This window comes from Nycticebus coucang, chromosome 6 (genome assembly GCF_027406575.1).
Source record: "Nycticebus coucang isolate mNycCou1 chromosome 6, mNycCou1.pri, whole genome shotgun sequence".
Lineage (NCBI taxonomy): Eukaryota > Metazoa > Chordata > Mammalia > Primates > Lorisidae > Nycticebus > Nycticebus coucang.
The window spans coordinates 57,568,638-57,585,449 of NC_069785.1; the positions used below are offsets into that span (position 1 = coordinate 57,568,638).

At 43.8% G+C, this 16,812-nt stretch overlaps 1 protein-coding gene across 1 annotated transcript; it reads left to right on the forward strand.

Annotated features, from left to right (window-relative positions):
* The first annotated feature begins 64 nt into the window (after positions 1-64).
* PIERCE2 (piercer of microtubule wall 2) lies at positions 65-9,708 on the forward strand. The gene is made up of 2 exons (XM_053593353.1): positions 65-357; positions 9,145-9,708. Exons 1-2 carry the CDS (start codon positions 340-342, stop codon positions 9,490-9,492), a joined length of 366 nt encoding a protein of 121 aa, XP_053449328.1. The 5' UTR covers positions 65-339; the 3' UTR covers positions 9,493-9,708.
* Positions 9,709-16,812: the final 7,104 nt, after the last annotated feature.

The window sequence follows — 16,812 nt, forward strand, 5'->3', positions numbered from 1 at the left end:
ACTCCCGAAGAGGCGTGCAGCCCACCGCAGGGAGGCGGCAGGAAGCTGCGGCGGGCAGCCGCGGAGCCTCACAACATCCGGGCCCCGGCGCCCCGCACAGTTGCTATGGAGAAGCGCTGCGTCCGCTAGAAGGCGTTGGCGGTTTTCCCGGGAAAACACCTCCCCGGGTGAGACTGATTATTTGCGTTGATCCAGCCAGCCCTTCATCTTCTCTTTGCTGCCTAAATTGGATGCAGTTTAAAAGGCCGTTTTAAAAGCGTCCTTGGGCGCTCGGCGGACTTCGTGAAGTCTGCTGCACTGAAAGGCTGCGTTTGCCGAAAGAATTAACAAAGTACCAGAATGACAGACTACAATTATGTAAGTTTATTTTTCTTTTTTTTTTTGAGACAGTCTCACGGTGTCGCCCTCGGTACAGTGCCGTGGCTAGATGTTCTTGAATGTTGGTATAATTTGAGGCATTATCCACTCCCACCCCATTCCCCTCCGAAAGGCACCTTTGTAGGCAACCACGAAGCTCTCACACTTAGGAATGCAAATACAGGTTTCGTTAACTCAATTGCCTACCAAGGTGTAAAGACAGTGGGGGACAGTACGCGCTCATACTCCACTGCAAAGCTGTCCAGTGATGATTTTGAACAAGAAAAACGTTACCTTTTAATTGTAAATTTATTTACATTGTGCCTTGTCCAAGAAAAAAAGGGTAAGAAGAAAAAAGGATATGGTGCTCTTATACTCACGAGTGACTGAAGCAATGGATTGTTCCCAGTTGTGATAAATGTAAATAAATGAAAAAGGAGAACTTTACAAGGATGATGGTGGGCCTAAGCAGAGACAAAAAGATGTCTCCAAATTAGACCTTTTTTTGGTTTTTATTTTTCCTTTTGGGTTAACTAATTTAACATCAACTGTGACATAACACCAAAAAAGAAAAAACAATTTTAATTTTATAATTACATTTTTGTAACAGCAATTTTTATTATTCAATGTGTGTTTTTATACCAAAGGACTTTTAAAAGGTAAAGTGGCCTGGCTTTCTCTAACTTCAGGAGAACCTTAAAGTTAAATTAGTAAAAAACTATTAATAATACCATTTATTGGCTCAGCACCTGTAGCTCAAGTGGCTAAGGTGTCAGCCACATACACCAGAGCTGGCGGGTTCGAATCCAGCCCTGGCCTGCCAAACAACAATGACAACAACCAAAAAATAGCTGGGCACTGTGGCAAGCGCCTGTAGCCCCAGCTGCTTGGGAGGCTGAGGCAGGAGAATCAGTTAAACCCAAGAGTTGGAGGTTGCTGTGGGCTGTGATGCCACAGCACTTTGCCCAGGGCCACAGCTTGAGGCTCTGTCTCAAAAAAAAAAAAAAAAAAAAACATTTATTGGTAGCTATCTATGCTTCTTAAGTCATTTTCACTGGCTAATTCTTTTAAAGTAATAATTTGCATTTTTTTTTTAAGAGACAGGGTCTTGCTCTATTGCTTAGGCCTGAGGGCAGTGGAGAAATCCTAAGGTCATACCTCACTGCAGCTTCAAACTCCTGGGGTCAAGAGATCATCCATTTCAGCCACTGGAGTAGCTAGGGATCAGTCATGTTCCACAACACCTGGCTAATTTTTTTTTTTTTATTTATGTATTTTTTGAGACAAGAGTCTCACTGTGTTGCCCTGGGTAGAGTGCTGTGTCTTCACAGCTCACAGCAACCTTAAACTCTTGGGCTTAAGCGATTCTCTGGCCTTAGCCTCCCAAGTAGCTGGGACTACAGGTGCCCACCACAACACCTGGCTATTTTTTGGTTGTTGCAGCAGTTGTCATTATTGCTTAGCTGGTCCAGGCCAGCCTCCATGTATGTGGCTGGCGCCATAACCACTGTGCTACGGGTGCCCAGCTTTGAACTCCACATTTGAAGAATATCCAGTTTGAAGAGGGTAAAACCCAAATAAGAAAGCTGCAGTGAGAGTCTATGATATAAAGTAAGATCAATGAGTATTTTATTTCTGAATCTATAAGCATTTGTCATCCTGGAAATCAAAAAGATTTAAGTAGACACTAACTTATCCAGATTTTATGGCATTAATTGTGCCAACAAAGTTTATCAACTATTTGGTGTTTTGACTAAATTTGATTTTATCCATTTTAAGCCAAGGCTGATCAGAATTTTAGAGTCAGTGATAGAGTGATTTGATAAAAAAAAAAAAAAGTTCTGGGAGGCACCTGTGGCTCAAAGGAGTAGGACGCTGGCCCCATATACCAGAGGTGGCAGGTTCAAACCCAGCCCTGGCCAAAACTGCAAAAAGAAAGAAAAAAAAAAAAAAAAGAGTTCTCAGTAACTTAAGGAGATAGGAGTAACAACAACAAAAAGAAAAAACAAAAACCCTGGGTTACCCTGGGCAACCTGCCTAGGTGCCCATAAAAGTAAGTAAGTTAGGGTGGTGCTTTTTCCCATAAGTTAGGGGACAGCTAACTTCAACCTATAAAGCATTTCCCTATACTGAAGAAACCTAGATGTTTTCACAAAAACTGAAATACCATCAAAATCTTAAGATTCTTGTGATTTACAATTATCCAGTGTCTGTGCTCTTGATATTTATTTGGGTTTTTTTACTGATGTATGTTTGTTTGTTTGTTTAGACAGAGTTTCACTTTGTTGCCCAGGCTAGAGTGCAACCAGCCTAGCTCGCAGCAACCTTAAATCCTGGGTTCAGCCTCCTTAATAGCTGGGAGAACTGGTGTGCACCACAACACCCGGCTAATTTTTTTATTTTTAGTAGAGACAGGGTCTTGGTTTGCTCAGGCTGATCTTGAACTCGAGTTCAAGGGATCCTCCTACCTGGGCCCCTCAGAGTGCTAGGATTATAGACGAGAGCCATTGCATAGCACTATGCTACTCTTGATATTTAAAACAAATTAATAAGCAGTGTCAAAAAAATAAACATTAAGGCTCAGCACCTATAGCACAAGTGGTTACAGCGTCAGCCAGATATACTGAGGATGGCAGGTTCGAACCTGGGCTGGGCTTGCAACAAAAAAAAACAGCCAGGGGGCTTGGTGCCTGTGACTCAAGGGGCTAAGGCGTCAGCCACATACACCTGAGCTGGCTGGTTCGAATCCAGCCCGGACCCGCCAAACAACAACAGCTGCGACCAAAAAACAGCCGGGCGTTCTGGCGGGCGCCTATAGTCCCAGCTACTTCGGAGGCAGAGGCAGGAGAATCGCTTGAGCCCAGGAGTTGGAGGTTGCTGTGAGCTGTAATGCCACAGCACTCTACCAAAGTCGACATAGTGTGAGACTCTGTCTCAAAAAAAAATTTTAAAAAGAGGGCGACGCCTATGGCTCAGTGGGTAGAGCGCTGGCACCATATACCGAAGATGGCTGGTTCAAACCCGGCCCTGGCCAAACTACAATAAAAAAGTAGCTGGGCGTTGTGGTGGGCGCCTGTAGTCCCAGCTACTTGGGAGGCTGAGGCAAGGGAATCACCTAAGCCCAGGAGTTGGAGGTTGCTATGAGCTGTGTGATGCCACGGCAGTCTACCCAGGGCAATAAAGTGAGACTCTGTCTCTTACCCAAAAAAAAAAAAAATAAATAAATAAACATCAAGATTTGATGAGAATAACATTGATCTTGGGTGGCGCCTGTGGCTCAAGGAGTAGGGCGCCGGTCCCATATGCCGGAGGTGGCGGGTTCAAACCCAGTCCCGGCCAAAAATAAACCACAAAAAAAAAAAAAAAAAGAACATTGATCTTAGACTCAGGAAACCTATGTTTTATTTCCAGCTTTGCCAGCTACAAGGTATGAGTAGTAAATGAGTGTTAGTAAACTATAATATACTAATATAAAGTGGAATTTCAAAAACTTCACTATAAATTTTTTTTTCCTTTGAGACAGTATCTCACTATGTTGCCCTCAGTAGAGTGCCGTGGCCTGCAGCTCACAACAACTCTTGGGCTTAAGCAATCCTCTTGCCTCAGCCTCCCAAGGGGCTGGGACTACAGGTTCCCACCACAATGCCCGGCTATTTTTTTGTTGCAGTTGGTTAGCTGGCCCAGGCCAAGTTTGAACCCACCAGCATGGGTGTATGTGGCTGGCGCCGTAACCACTGTGCCACGGGTGCCAAGCCCACTATAAATTTTATTTTTTATCTTATTTTATTTATTTTTAAGACAGAGTCTCACTTTGTCACCCTTGGTAGAGAGCCATGGCGTCACAGCTCACAGCAACCTCCAACTCCTGGGCTTAGATGATTCTTTTGCCTCAGCCTCCCAAGTAGCTAGGACTACCAGTGCCTGCCACAACGCCGGCTATTTTCTGTTGCAGTTTGGCCGGGGCCGGGTTTGAACCCGCCACCCTTGGTGTATGGGCCCGGCGCCCTACTCACTGAGCCACAGGCACTGCCTCCCAAATTTTAAAAGTGGAACATCATACATATGCATTGAGCCATGCCTGTAAAAATAGAAATAATAGAAATTTATTGTATTTATATAGAGATTACAGTGATTTTTAAAGTGTCTTAGCGCCATAAATGACAAGAGTTTACCATAGGGAAAAAGAATAGAACTTCAATGCATATAAATAATCTATATAACTCCACTGTTAGAAGCCTTAGAAGTCACAGCTAGTACACTGCCAACCAACCACTACTATGGTATTTATTTATTTATTTTATAAAATAGCTTTTTTTTTTTTTTTAAGAGATAGGTTCTCACTCTGCTGCCTATGCTGGAGTGTAGTGCTCAGTCAATACCTCATAATAACCCTGAACTCCTGGACTCAAGCAGTCCTCCTGACTCCCCCTCCTAAGTAGCTAAGATTACAGGCATGTGCCTCAACTTCTGTGGCCACTTTTTTTAGACACAGAGTTTTGCTGTTGCCCAGACTGCTCTTAGTTTCCTATTACGCATTTGGAGAAGCCTGATATCAAGAGTCCTCAGAATAGAAAACAAAGCCATTTAATCCACTTCCTTTGTTTTCTATTTATAGACAAGGAACTCGAATCCTTGTAAAATAATTTATTCAAAGTGATACTATTTTTTTTTTATTTATTGTTGGGGATTCATTGAGGGTACAAGAAACCAGGTTGCACTGATTGCATTTGTTAGGTAAAGACCCTCTTACAATCATGTCTTGCCCCCAAGACATACTGCTATTATTAATGCCAACATTAGAATCCAGAACTCTGGGCGGCGCCTGTGGCTCAGTCGGTAAGGCGCCGGCCCCATATACCGAGGGTGGCGGGTTCAAACCCAGCCCCGGCTGAACTGCAACAAAAAAATAGCTGGGCGTTGTGGCGGGCGCCTGTAGTCCCAGCTACTTGGGAGGCTGAGGCAAGAGAATCGCTTAAGCCCAGGAGTTGGAGGTTGCTGTGAGCTGTGTGAGGCCACGGCACTCTAGCGAGGGCAATAAAGTGAGACTCTGTCTCTACAAAAAAAAAAAAAGAATCCAGAACTCTTTTTTTTTATTATTTGATTACTTTAGGCCTCTCACTCTGTTGCACCAGGCTAGGGTACCCTAACTTTATAGCTCACAGCAACCTCAAACTCCTGGATTCAAGCAATCCTCTTGCCTCAGCCTCCTAAGTAGCTGAGACTATAGGTGTAGCCACCCTTCTCTGATAATTTTTCTATTCTTAATAGAAACAAGGTCTCTTCCTGCTCAGTCTTCTCTCCAACAGTTCAACCAGTCCACCTGCCTTGGCCTCTCAAGAGTGCTAGGAGAATAGGCATGAGCCACCTCATACTGCCCAGAATCCAGAACTCTTCACACCTAATTTGTGCTTTTTATCACTGTTAAAACAGAAAGTATACAAATTAAAACAAGTTTCCCAACTAACCTGCTTTACATGTTGACATGTTCCTGTATAATCCACGCAGCCATCATTATCTAGCCCTGTAACCCACTCCCTCTTTCTCTAAACCCCAGTACCCCTCAGTCTTGTCCCCCAAATGCCTCTTTAATTCCTAGCTACAGTTTAGCTACACCTTCCATAGCAAGTGTAGCCCAGTTCTCAGAGTGATCCAGGAACCAGCAACTTGAGTATCACCTGAGACTTTGTTAGAAATGCTGAACCTTGGGTGGTGCCTGTGGCTCAAAGGAGTAGGGCGCCAGCCCCATACGCCTGAGGCCAAAAACTGCAAAAAAGAAAGAAAGAAAGAAATGCTGAATCTTCCCCCGGCAAAGTGGCTCATATCTGTAATCCAAGCATTCACTTGAGCTCAGGAGTTTGAGACCAACCTGGAAAAGAATGAGGACCTGTCTCTACTAAAAATAGAAAAATCAACTAGGCACAGTGGTTTACACCTGTAGTCCCAGCTACTCTGGAGACTGAGGCAGTCTGAACACTTGAACCCAGACTGTGAGTTTGCAGTGAGCTATGACCATGCTACTGCACTCTAGCTAGGACAGCAGAGCAAGACTGTCTCAAAAGAACCAACACAAAGGGCCTAGCAATGGCTCACTCCAATAATCCTAGCATTCTGGGAGGCCCAGCAGAGTGGATTGCCTAAACTCACAGGTTCCAGACCAGCCTAAGGAAAAAAAAGATCCCATGTCTAAAACCGTCCGGGCATTGTGGTGGGTGCCTATAGTCCCAGCTACTTGGGAGGCTAAGGCAAGAGAATCGCTTGAGCCCAAGAGTTTGAGGTCGCTATAAGCTATGACGCTAGGGCACTCTACAAAATGAGACTCTGTCTCAAAAAAAACAAGAGAAAACTATAGGCTGAGCATGGTGGCTCACGCCTGTAATTCCAGCACTTGGGAAGCCAAGGCAGGTGAATTGCCTGAGCTCACAGATTCGAGACCAGCCTGAGCTGGAGGAAGACCTCATCCCTAAAAATAGTGGGGTATAATGGCGGGTGCCTATAGTCCCAGCTATTTGGGAGGCTGAGCCAAGAGAATCACTTGAGCCCAAGAGTTTAAGATTGCTGTGAGCTATGACGTCACAGCGCTCTAACAAGGGCAACAAAGTGAGAGACCCTGTCTCAAAAAAAAAGAAAAGAAATTGTAAATTTGACTAATTAGTAGATTAAATATGGTTTTATGGTACTTTTAAAGTGAAAGCTGGCCTTTAAGAATGTTTTTGTAGAAAAACTTTTTCCTTTTTTGTTTTTTTTTGGCTCAGCACCCGTGGCTCAAGCGGCTAAGGCGCCAGCCACATACATCTGAGCTGGCGAGTTCGAATCCAGCCCGGGCCCACCAAACAACAATGAGGGCTGCAACACTGAGACTGACTCTCACTATGTCACCCTGGGTAGAGTGCCCTGGCATCACACCTTAGAGCAACCTACAACTCTTGGGATTACGTGATTCTCTTGCCTCAGCTTCCCAAGGCATCTGCCACAACGCCCCGCTATTTTTCCATTGCAGTTGTCGTTGTTTAGTTGGCCCGGGCTGGGTTCAAACCAGCCAGCCTCGGTGCAGGTGGCTGGCATTGTAATCGCTATACTGCAGGTGCCGAGCCAAGATTAAAATTTTCATCATAGTGAACAAAACCCTGAGAGAGCTAGCCTCTGCCTTTCTATTCTCATCTCAAGACACTTTTACACTAACTTACTTGATGTTGGTCATACTTTGTTCTCATTTCTTTTTCTTCTTTGCTTTCCAGTCTTAGATTTAATGATGCTTCACCAGAATGGCCTCCCTGTCTTCCAACCCCCACATAATACTGGTTAGAACCTCTACTATGTCTTCATTAAATGTGTTATATTTTCTCATCATAGAAATTACCATAGGGCGGCGCCTGTGGCTCAGTGAGTAGGGTGCCGGCCCCATATACCGAGGGTGGCGGGTTCAAACCCAGCCCCGGCCAAACTGCAACAAAAAAAATAGCCGGGCGTTGTGGCGGGCGCCTGTAGTCCCAGCTGCTCGGGAGGCTGAGGCAAGAGAATCACCTAAGCCCAAAAGCTGGAGGTTGCTGTGAGCCATGTGACGCCACGGCACTCTACCAAGGGCAGTAAAGTGAGACTCTGTCTCTACAAAAAAAAAAAATTACCATAATTGTAATTTTTCAGTTAACTGTGTAATTAGTTGCTTAATGGCTGCTCCCCACCTCTTACCAAGCCATCACATAAGGAGAATTGCAGACCCCTGTCCCAAAGTACCACTGTTCTCCCCCAAAGCTGGAATACAGAGGTTTTAAAGGGAGGGTTTTCAGCTTCAGGGTATTGTGTAGTTGATGGTTCTGATGGAACCCATCTCCTGCCTGGATTTCTACCTGGAAAATTCTCCCTTAAGCCTTCTCCTGTGGTACAAAGAACAAAGGACAGGCTTGTCGCCTGTGGCTAAGACGCCAGCCATATACACCTGAGCTGGTGGGTTCGAATCCAGCCCAGCCTGCCAAACAACAACGATGGCTGCAACCAAAAAATAGCTGGACATTGTGGCGGGCGCCTGTAGTCCCAGCTACTTGGGAGGCAGAGGCAAGAAAATCGCTTGAGCCCAGGAGTTGGAGGTTACTATGAGCTGTGATGTCCCAGCACTCTACCCAGAGCTATAGCTTGAGCCTGTCTCAAAAAAAAAAAAGGACACTGCTCTGCCCCTCCTGACAACTGGCCTCAGGCAAAGATGCAGGATTTAGTTCTCAAAAAGGATGTGGGGGTTTTAAAGAGACAGAGAATTTTTTTTATCCTTTTCAAGCCATTTCCCTCTGTTACACATCAAGGCTAAGTTCTTATTCCTTTCCCTAAAATCAAGCTGTATTTCTTATTCTAACTGTGATGATTATGAGTTTTACCTATGATTTGTAAATATTTTTATCAATTCTCATAGTTCTAATAAAGAATGTTTAAAAAGCTGTCTTGGCTCAGCACCCATAGTTCAGTGGTTAGGGCCGGGGCTGGCTGGTGGATTCGAACCCGCCCAGGCCTGCTGAACAACAATGACAACAACAACAACAAAATAGCCAAACATTGTGGTGGGCACCTATAGTCCCAGCTACTTGGGAGGCTGAGGCAAGAGAATCGTATAAGCCCAAGAGTTGGAGGTTGCTGTGAGCTGTAATGCCATGGCACCCTACTGAGGGCAACACAGGAAACACTGTCTCAGGAAAAAATTAAAAAAAAAAAAAAAGATTCCTAAAAAACAGGAGTAGCTAGGGCTAAGTTTTAATTTTTTTAGAACTTTATAATTGAGAATGATCTTATGTGTTTATCTTTTAGAATAAGAAAAAAACTTCATCTACAAATTCAGACACAGAAGTGAAACCTGAACAACTGCCTCCTTGTGTAAACCCTGGCAATCCTGTGTTTTCATGTATGTTGGACCCAAAGACACTCCATACAGCAACCTCACTATCAAAACCTCAGATGATTATGTATAAAACCAATTCAAGTCATTATGGTGAATTTTTACCTATGCCACAGTTTTTTCCCTGCAATTATACTCCAAAGGAGCAAGCATTTTCAGACCACATCAGAGCTACTGGATTTTATCAAAATAACACTCTAAATACTACATCTGACAGAACCAGAACTATTGATTTTCCTAATTTTCAACATACTCTCTAAAAATATATTTCTTTATATATTTAAGATAAAATATACATAGCAAAAATGACTTTTAAATCAAAGACTATAATATCTAATATAGAATATAAAAAGATTTGAATCCTTTTTAAAAATACCTTGAAGAAATAAAGCATTTTAACTGATAACTGAATTACAGTGACTTTTAAATAAAAATGTGTTCAAAATGACAAAATAAAGACTAGAAAGTGTTTTAGTATATCTTATCTTTTATACATGTACTCCAAAAGGTTCAACAGGTTTTCATGGTCTCATTGTCTAGTGAGTACATTAATAAGGATAAAGGAACACAGAAATTCCAAGAAGAAAATGAAGTAAGGAAGAGGCAGCGCCTGTGGCTCAGTGAGTAGGGCACCGACCCCATATACTGAGGGTGGCAGGTTCGAACCCAGCCCCGGCCAAACTGAAACAAAAAAATACCCAGGCGTTGTGGTGAGTGCCTGTAGTGCCAGCTATTTGGGAGGCTGTGGCAAGAGAATCACCTAAGCCCAAGAGCTGGAGGTTGCTGTGACCTTGATGCCACAGCACTCTACCAAGAGCAACAAGGTGAGACTGTCTCTTAAAAAAAGAAAGAAAAGAATTATTTATTTAGCAAATACTTAACATTTATTGAGACTATGTTGTAACCGGGAGAATGGCCTAAGCACAGGTAAAAATGTTTTCCGTCTCTCTAAAACTTCCCCCACTCTTTTTAGGGAAGGTTTTAGGGAGGTTTGAGGCATCCCTGCCTCAGGCCAGGGGTCAGGATAGGTAGAGGAGTGTCCTTTGTTCTTTGTACCACAGGAGATGGCTCAAGGGAATTCTCCATTGGAGATCGTGAGATTGTCTTAGCTGAAAATGAGATGAATCAGAACCACCAACTATAAACAATAACCTACAGCTGGAAATCTCCCCTTTAAAATCCTGTATTTCTGGGCGGTGCCTGTGGCTCAGTCGGTGGGGCGCCGGCCCCATATACCAAAGGTGGCGGGTTCAAACCCAGCCCCGGCCAAACAGCAACCAAAAAAAAAAATAGCCGGGCGTTGTGGCGGGCGCCTGTAGTCTCAGCTACTTGGGAGGCTGAGGCAAGAGAATCGCTTGGGCCCAGGAGTTGGAGGTTGCTGTGAGCTGGGTGAGGCCACGGCACTCTATGGAGGAAAGTGAGACTCTGTCTCTACAAAAAAAAAAAAAAAAAAAATCCTATATTTCTGCTGAGAGGCAGGATGTTGGTATTACAAAACAGAAGTCTGCCAGTCTCCTTATTTGCCACCAAAAATTAAACTCTTTCCTTCTCCTAAAACCATTTATCCTTGTTCTTTCAATGAAGCTTCAGGCACAAGTGCCAAACTTTCAGTAATAATATGCAAGTGGGGACACAAAAAACTAGTTTGGGCTGGGCGTGGTGGCTCACTCCTGTAATCCTAGCACTCTGGAATTGCTAGGGAATCCCAAGCCAGTGGATTGCTTGAGCTTATGAGATTGAGACCAACCTGAGCAAAAAGTGATACTGTGTCTCTACTAAAAATAGAAAAACTGAAGCAAGAGAATCACTTGAGCCCAATAGTAGGAGGTTGCTGTGAGCTAGGATGCTACAGCACTCTACCCAGGGCGACAGCTTGAGACTGTCTGAAAAACAAAAAAGTTTTTATTTCGATGAATAATATTTTGGGAAAATGGGATTAAAAAATTAATAAGTGGGACGGCGCCTGTGGCTCAAAGGAGTAGGGTGCCAGCCCCATATACAGGAGGTGGTGGGTTCAAACCCAGGCCTGGCCAAAAACTGCAAAAAAAAAAAAAAAAAGAAAATTAATAAGTGATTGGCAAACATGGTGGTTCCTGCCTATAATCCTAGCACTTTGTGAGTCAAAGAGGGAGGATCATTTTAGGCCAGGAGTTTGAGACTACCCTGGGCAACATAGTGAAAATTCCCCTCTACTAAAAATACTGTGATTGGGCAGCGCCTGTGGCTTAAAGGAGTAGGGCACCAGCCCCATATGCTGGAGGTGGCAGGTTCAAGCCCAGCGGCCAAAAAACTGAAAAACAAAAAAGAAAATACTGTGGTTTTGTTTTGTTTTGGTTTTTAGAGAAAGAGTCTCACTCTGTCACCCTCAGTAGAGTGCTGTGGTGTCACAGCTCACAGCAACCTCCAACTCCTGGACTTAGGCAATTCTCTTGCCTCAGCCTCCAGAATAGCTGGGACTACAGGTGCCCGCCACAACACCTGGCTAAAAACTGTAGTTTTGGAAATGATAGGACAGAACAGTCTTGGACAGGCTACTCTCACTGTTCTCCAGAATCCCAGCCTTCTGACAAATAGTTTGGTGGACCTATCCCTGTCTCTACATGTTGCCTGACAGTGACAGGTGGCTGGACCCTCTTTGGTCGATGATATTGCCATGTTGTTTTGATCACTATAGATAAGACTTGTAGCACAGCCTGAAGTCTGGTTATACTACAGATTTCTTTTTTTTTAGTTTTTGGCCGGGGTAGATTTGAACCTGTGACTTCCAGTATATGGAGCCAGCGCCCTACTCCTTTGAGTCACAGGTGCCACCCCAGATTTCTTCTTATTTCATAGAATTGCATTGGCTATTTAGGTTTTTTTTTCTCTTTTTTTTTTTTAATTTGGGTTTTTTTTTTTTTTTTTAACCTGGTTCCACAGGAAATGTAGAAATAAATGTGTTTTCTAATGATGCCTATAGCTCAAGCTGCTAAGGTGCCAGCCACACACCGGAGCTGGTGGGTTCAAATCCGGCCTGGGCCTGCCAAACAATGACAACTAAAACCAAAAAATGGCCGGGCATTGGTGGTGCCTGTGGCTTAGTGGGTAGGGCACCGGCCAAAGGGTAGCAGGTTCAAACCCAGCCCTGGCCAAACTGCAACAAAAAAAATAGCCGGGCCTTGTGGCGGTGCCTGTAGTCCCAGCTACTCAGGAGACTGAGGCAAGAGAATCGCCTAAGCCTAGGAGTTGGAGGTTGCTGTGAGCTGTGTGACACCACGGCACTCTACCAAGGGTGATAAAGTGAGACTCTGTCTCTACAAAAAAAAAAAAAAGAAAGAAAGAAAAAAAATGTCCAGGCATTGTGGCCGGCGCCTATAATCCCAGCTACTCGGGAAGCTGAGGCAAGAGAATCACATAAGACCAGGAGTTTGACACTTCTGTGAGCTGTGACAACACGGTCCTCTACCCAGAGTGATAGCTTGAGGCTCTGTCTCAAAAAAAAAAAAAAATGTATTTTCTCAAGATCTTTAAAGTATGATGTTGCTATTATAATTGGTTTGGGTAGTATAGACATTTTAACAATGTTGATTCTTCCAAACCATAAGCATGATATGTTCTTTATTAACATCCTCTGCAATTTCTTTTCTCAGTGTTTCATAGTTCTCTCTGTAGAGATACTTCACATTCTTTCTTAAATGTATTCTGAGGTATTTCATTTTCTTTCGTGCTACTGTAAAGAGTATTGTGTCTTTGATTTGATACTCAGCTGACTGTTTTTGGCAGATGTGAGGGTACTGATTTGTGTACAATGATTTTATAAACCTGAGATTTTGCTGTATTTCTTTATCCACTGCAGAAGTCTCAAGGCTGAGTCCTTGGGGTTTTCTAGGTAAAAGATCATCTCATCAGCAAAGCATGATAGTTTGACCTCCTCTGTCTGCATTTGGATACCCTTGGTATCAATTTCTTATCTGATCGCTTTGGCTAGGACGTCTAGCACTATGTGAAATAGTAGCCCTGGAAGGGTTTCTAAAAAATCATATTTCAGGGCGAGGCATGGTGGCTCACGCCTATAATCCTAGTACTCTGGGAGGCCAAGGCAGATGGATTGCCTAAATTCACAGGTTCAAGACCAGCCTAAGCCAGAGTGAAACCTCATCTCTAAAAAATAGCTGGGCATTCTGCCAGGTGCCTATAGTCCCAGCTACTTGAGAGGCTGAGGCAAAAGAATTGCTTACACCCTAGAGGTTGAGGTTGCTGTGAGCTGTGATGCCACCACACTCTACCAAGGGTGACAAAGTGAGACTCTGTCTCAAAAAAATAAATAATAAATAAAAATTATATTTCAGGGCAGCGCCTGTGGCTCAGTGGGTGAAGCACTGGCCCCATATACTGAGGGTGGTGGGTTCAAGCCTGGCCCTAGCCAAACTGCAACAAAAAATATAGCTGGGCGTTGGGGTGGGTGCCTGTGGTCCCAGCTGCTTGGGAGGCTGAGGCAAGAGAATCGCCTAAGCCCAAGAGCTGGAGGTTGCTGCGAGCTGTGATGCATTGGCACTCTACCAAGGGCAACAAAGTGAGACTCTGTCTCTTTAAAAAAAAAAAAAAAAAAGATTATATTTCAGAAGAAAATTATAGTGCATTTATTATTAAATTATCACACTTTCATCATTTTTATTTTTATTTTTTTCATCATTTTTAAAGGCTTACCTTTAAACTAGAGCTGAAATTTTTCTAGTTTCCCCTAATATTTCAAACTCAACATTTCTTATTTTTCTCCCACTTATCTGACTTGAAATCTCTAAGAACAAGAATTGCTATGTTAAAAAAAAAAAAAAAGAATTGCTGTGTTGCCGGTTGCAGTGGCTCACGCCTGTAATCCCAACACTTGGGAGGCTGAGACTGGTGGATTCCTGAGCTCACAGGTTCGAGACCAGCCTGATCAAGATCGAGACTCTCGTCTCAAAAAAAATAGCCAGGCAGGTATTTTTGTTGTGATGGTTGCCTGTAGTCCCAGCTACTTGGAAGTTTCAGCCAAGAGAATCGCTTCAGCCTAATCCACTGAAATGTGGGGCCTGGAAGATAGTTTAGAATCTACCTTTAGGGTTCTAAAAGGTGATGTTATCTCTGGAAAAAAGAATCTTTACAATTACCAGTTATGCCAGTATTTTTCAACATTTTTGTCTCATAGCACACTTGAACCTATAGTTAAACTTCCGTGGCACACTTAAATCATGTTTATCAAACTTATTTAAAAAAGAGTAAATCCTGGTTAAGGAGGCTCACACTTGTAATCCTCTAGGGAGGCTGAGGCAGGTGGACTGCCTGAGCTCAGGAGTCTGAGACTAGCCTGATCAAGAGTGAGAACCTGTGTCTACTAAAAATAGAAAAACTAGCCAAGCCTATGGCAGGCACCTGAAGTCCCAGCTATTCTGGAGGCTGAGGCAAGCAGATTCCCTGGGCCCAAAAGTTGGCTATGAGCTATGAGGCCCTGGCATTCTATGCAAGATGACAGAGTATAGTCACTGTGCTTTGAAATTCTTTTGAAAAAAAAAAAACTTTTTTTTAATTTAATTAATGATCTTTAACATTTTTTGTGGCACACCTAAGATCCCCTCATGGCACACCAGTTGAACATCACTCAGCTACCCTGTTTCCCCGAAAATAAGACAGTGTCTTATTTTAAGGTGTGCTCCCAAAGAGGCGCTAGGTCTTATTTTCAGGAGACGTCTTATCTTTCCTGTAAGTAGGTCTTATTTTCGGGGAAACAGGGTATGCAGAGAAAGTTAAGAATCTTTTTTTTTTTTTTTTTTGTAGAGACAGAGTCTCACTGTATGGCCCTCGGGTAGAGTGCCGTGGCGTCACACGGCTCAGCAACCTCTAACTCTTGGGCTTACGTGATTCTCCTGCCTCAGCCTCCCGAGCAGCTGGGACTACAGGCGCCCGCCACAATGCCCGGCTATTTTTTTGTTGCAGTTTGGCCGGGGCTGGGTTTGAACCCGCCACCCTCGGCATATGGGGCCGGTGCCCTACTCACTGAGCCACAGGCGCCGCCCAGAAAGTTAAGAATCTTTATAATCAACAACTATGTGTGACTCTAGACTAGCAATTGTAAAGAAGCAAACAAAGGGACAGTAGCTGATTATTATCATTATTTTAGCCAATCCTGTTCCTTCAATAGAGTTTTGGGGCCCTACGCTTCTAGCCTTGTACTCTTTAGTCAGTTTATAAGGATGGTCTCAGTATCTCTCCTGATGAAATAACAAAAACTCAGAGAAATGCATGATAACAAGGGTATCTTTGTTACATGATAACAAAGGGTATCTTTTTTCAGTATTTGTCCTCAAGGCCTAATCAGTGAGAACTAAAAGCACAATTTGAGGAAAAGGAAAGAGAAGTTAATTGATTTATAAGCAAATGAGGAGGGGAGTAGACAACTGAAGAGGAGAGTTTCAAAGGTCACACTTCCTATAAGCAGAAAAGCTGGGCTTCTTGATTTTTTTTTTTTTAAGCAAGGCTTCTTGAAAGGGAGAGGTTTGGCATTTTGGTCACACAATCCTGATTAGTTTTGGTTTGGAGAAATGGAACTTGAGCATTGATGACTCCATTTTTGTTTGATCTTGTAAAGGTAACAAAAACCCTAAGCCCTGGGCAGCGCCTGTGGCTCACTGACTAGGGCGCCAACCCCATATACCAAGGGTGGTGGGTTCAAACCCAGCCCCAGCCAAACTGCAACAAAAAAGCCAGGCGTTGTGGCTAGCGCCTGTAGTCCCAGCTACTCAGGAGGCTGAGGCAAGAGAATTGCCTAAGCCCAAGAGCTGAAGGTTGCTATGAGCTGTGACGCTACAGCACTCTACTGAGGGCGACAAAGTGAGACTCTGTCTCTAAAAAGAAAAAATCCTAAGCTGCCCTGCTACATCAGTGGGCCCCCCTTTTGGCCAAAGGGACTGGAGAAAAAACCTTAAAACTGAGTTTCCTGGGTAGTGCCTGTGGCTCAGTGAGTAGGGTGCCAGCCCTGTATACCCAGAGTAGTGGGTTCGAACCCAGCCCTGGCCAAATTGCAACAAAAAATAGCCCGGTGTTGTGGCAAGCACCTGTAATCCCAGCTACTCAGGAGGCTGAGGCAAGAGAATCGACTAAACCCAAGAGCTGGAGGTTGCTGTGAGCTGTAACGCCACAGCACTCTACTAAGGGTGACATAGTAAGACTCTGTCTCAAAAAGAAAAAGAAAAAATAAATAAAAACTGAGTTTCCTTGAAAGACTTGGGGCAGAACCCCCCACTCAGCCCGGAGCTCTGACCACCCCAATCAACCGCAAGAGTCGTCTCTTGATGCAAAAACGCAAGAGGATTTTTATTCCTGTATACGGGGACTTGATTCACAACTCTTTTAGGAGCCAAGAAATCAAGTCCCCCACAGCAGTTTTTTACAAGCTTATAAAGGCAAAAACTACAAAGTAGGCGGGAATAGCAGACATGCCAGGGACTCTAACAAAGTAAGAGAGAATACACACACCTGGGATTCTAATTAGATAAGGAGAACTCTAGTTCACTATTCAACTGTCTTAAGACAAGACTAATAGTCAAATATTTACTTAATAGTAA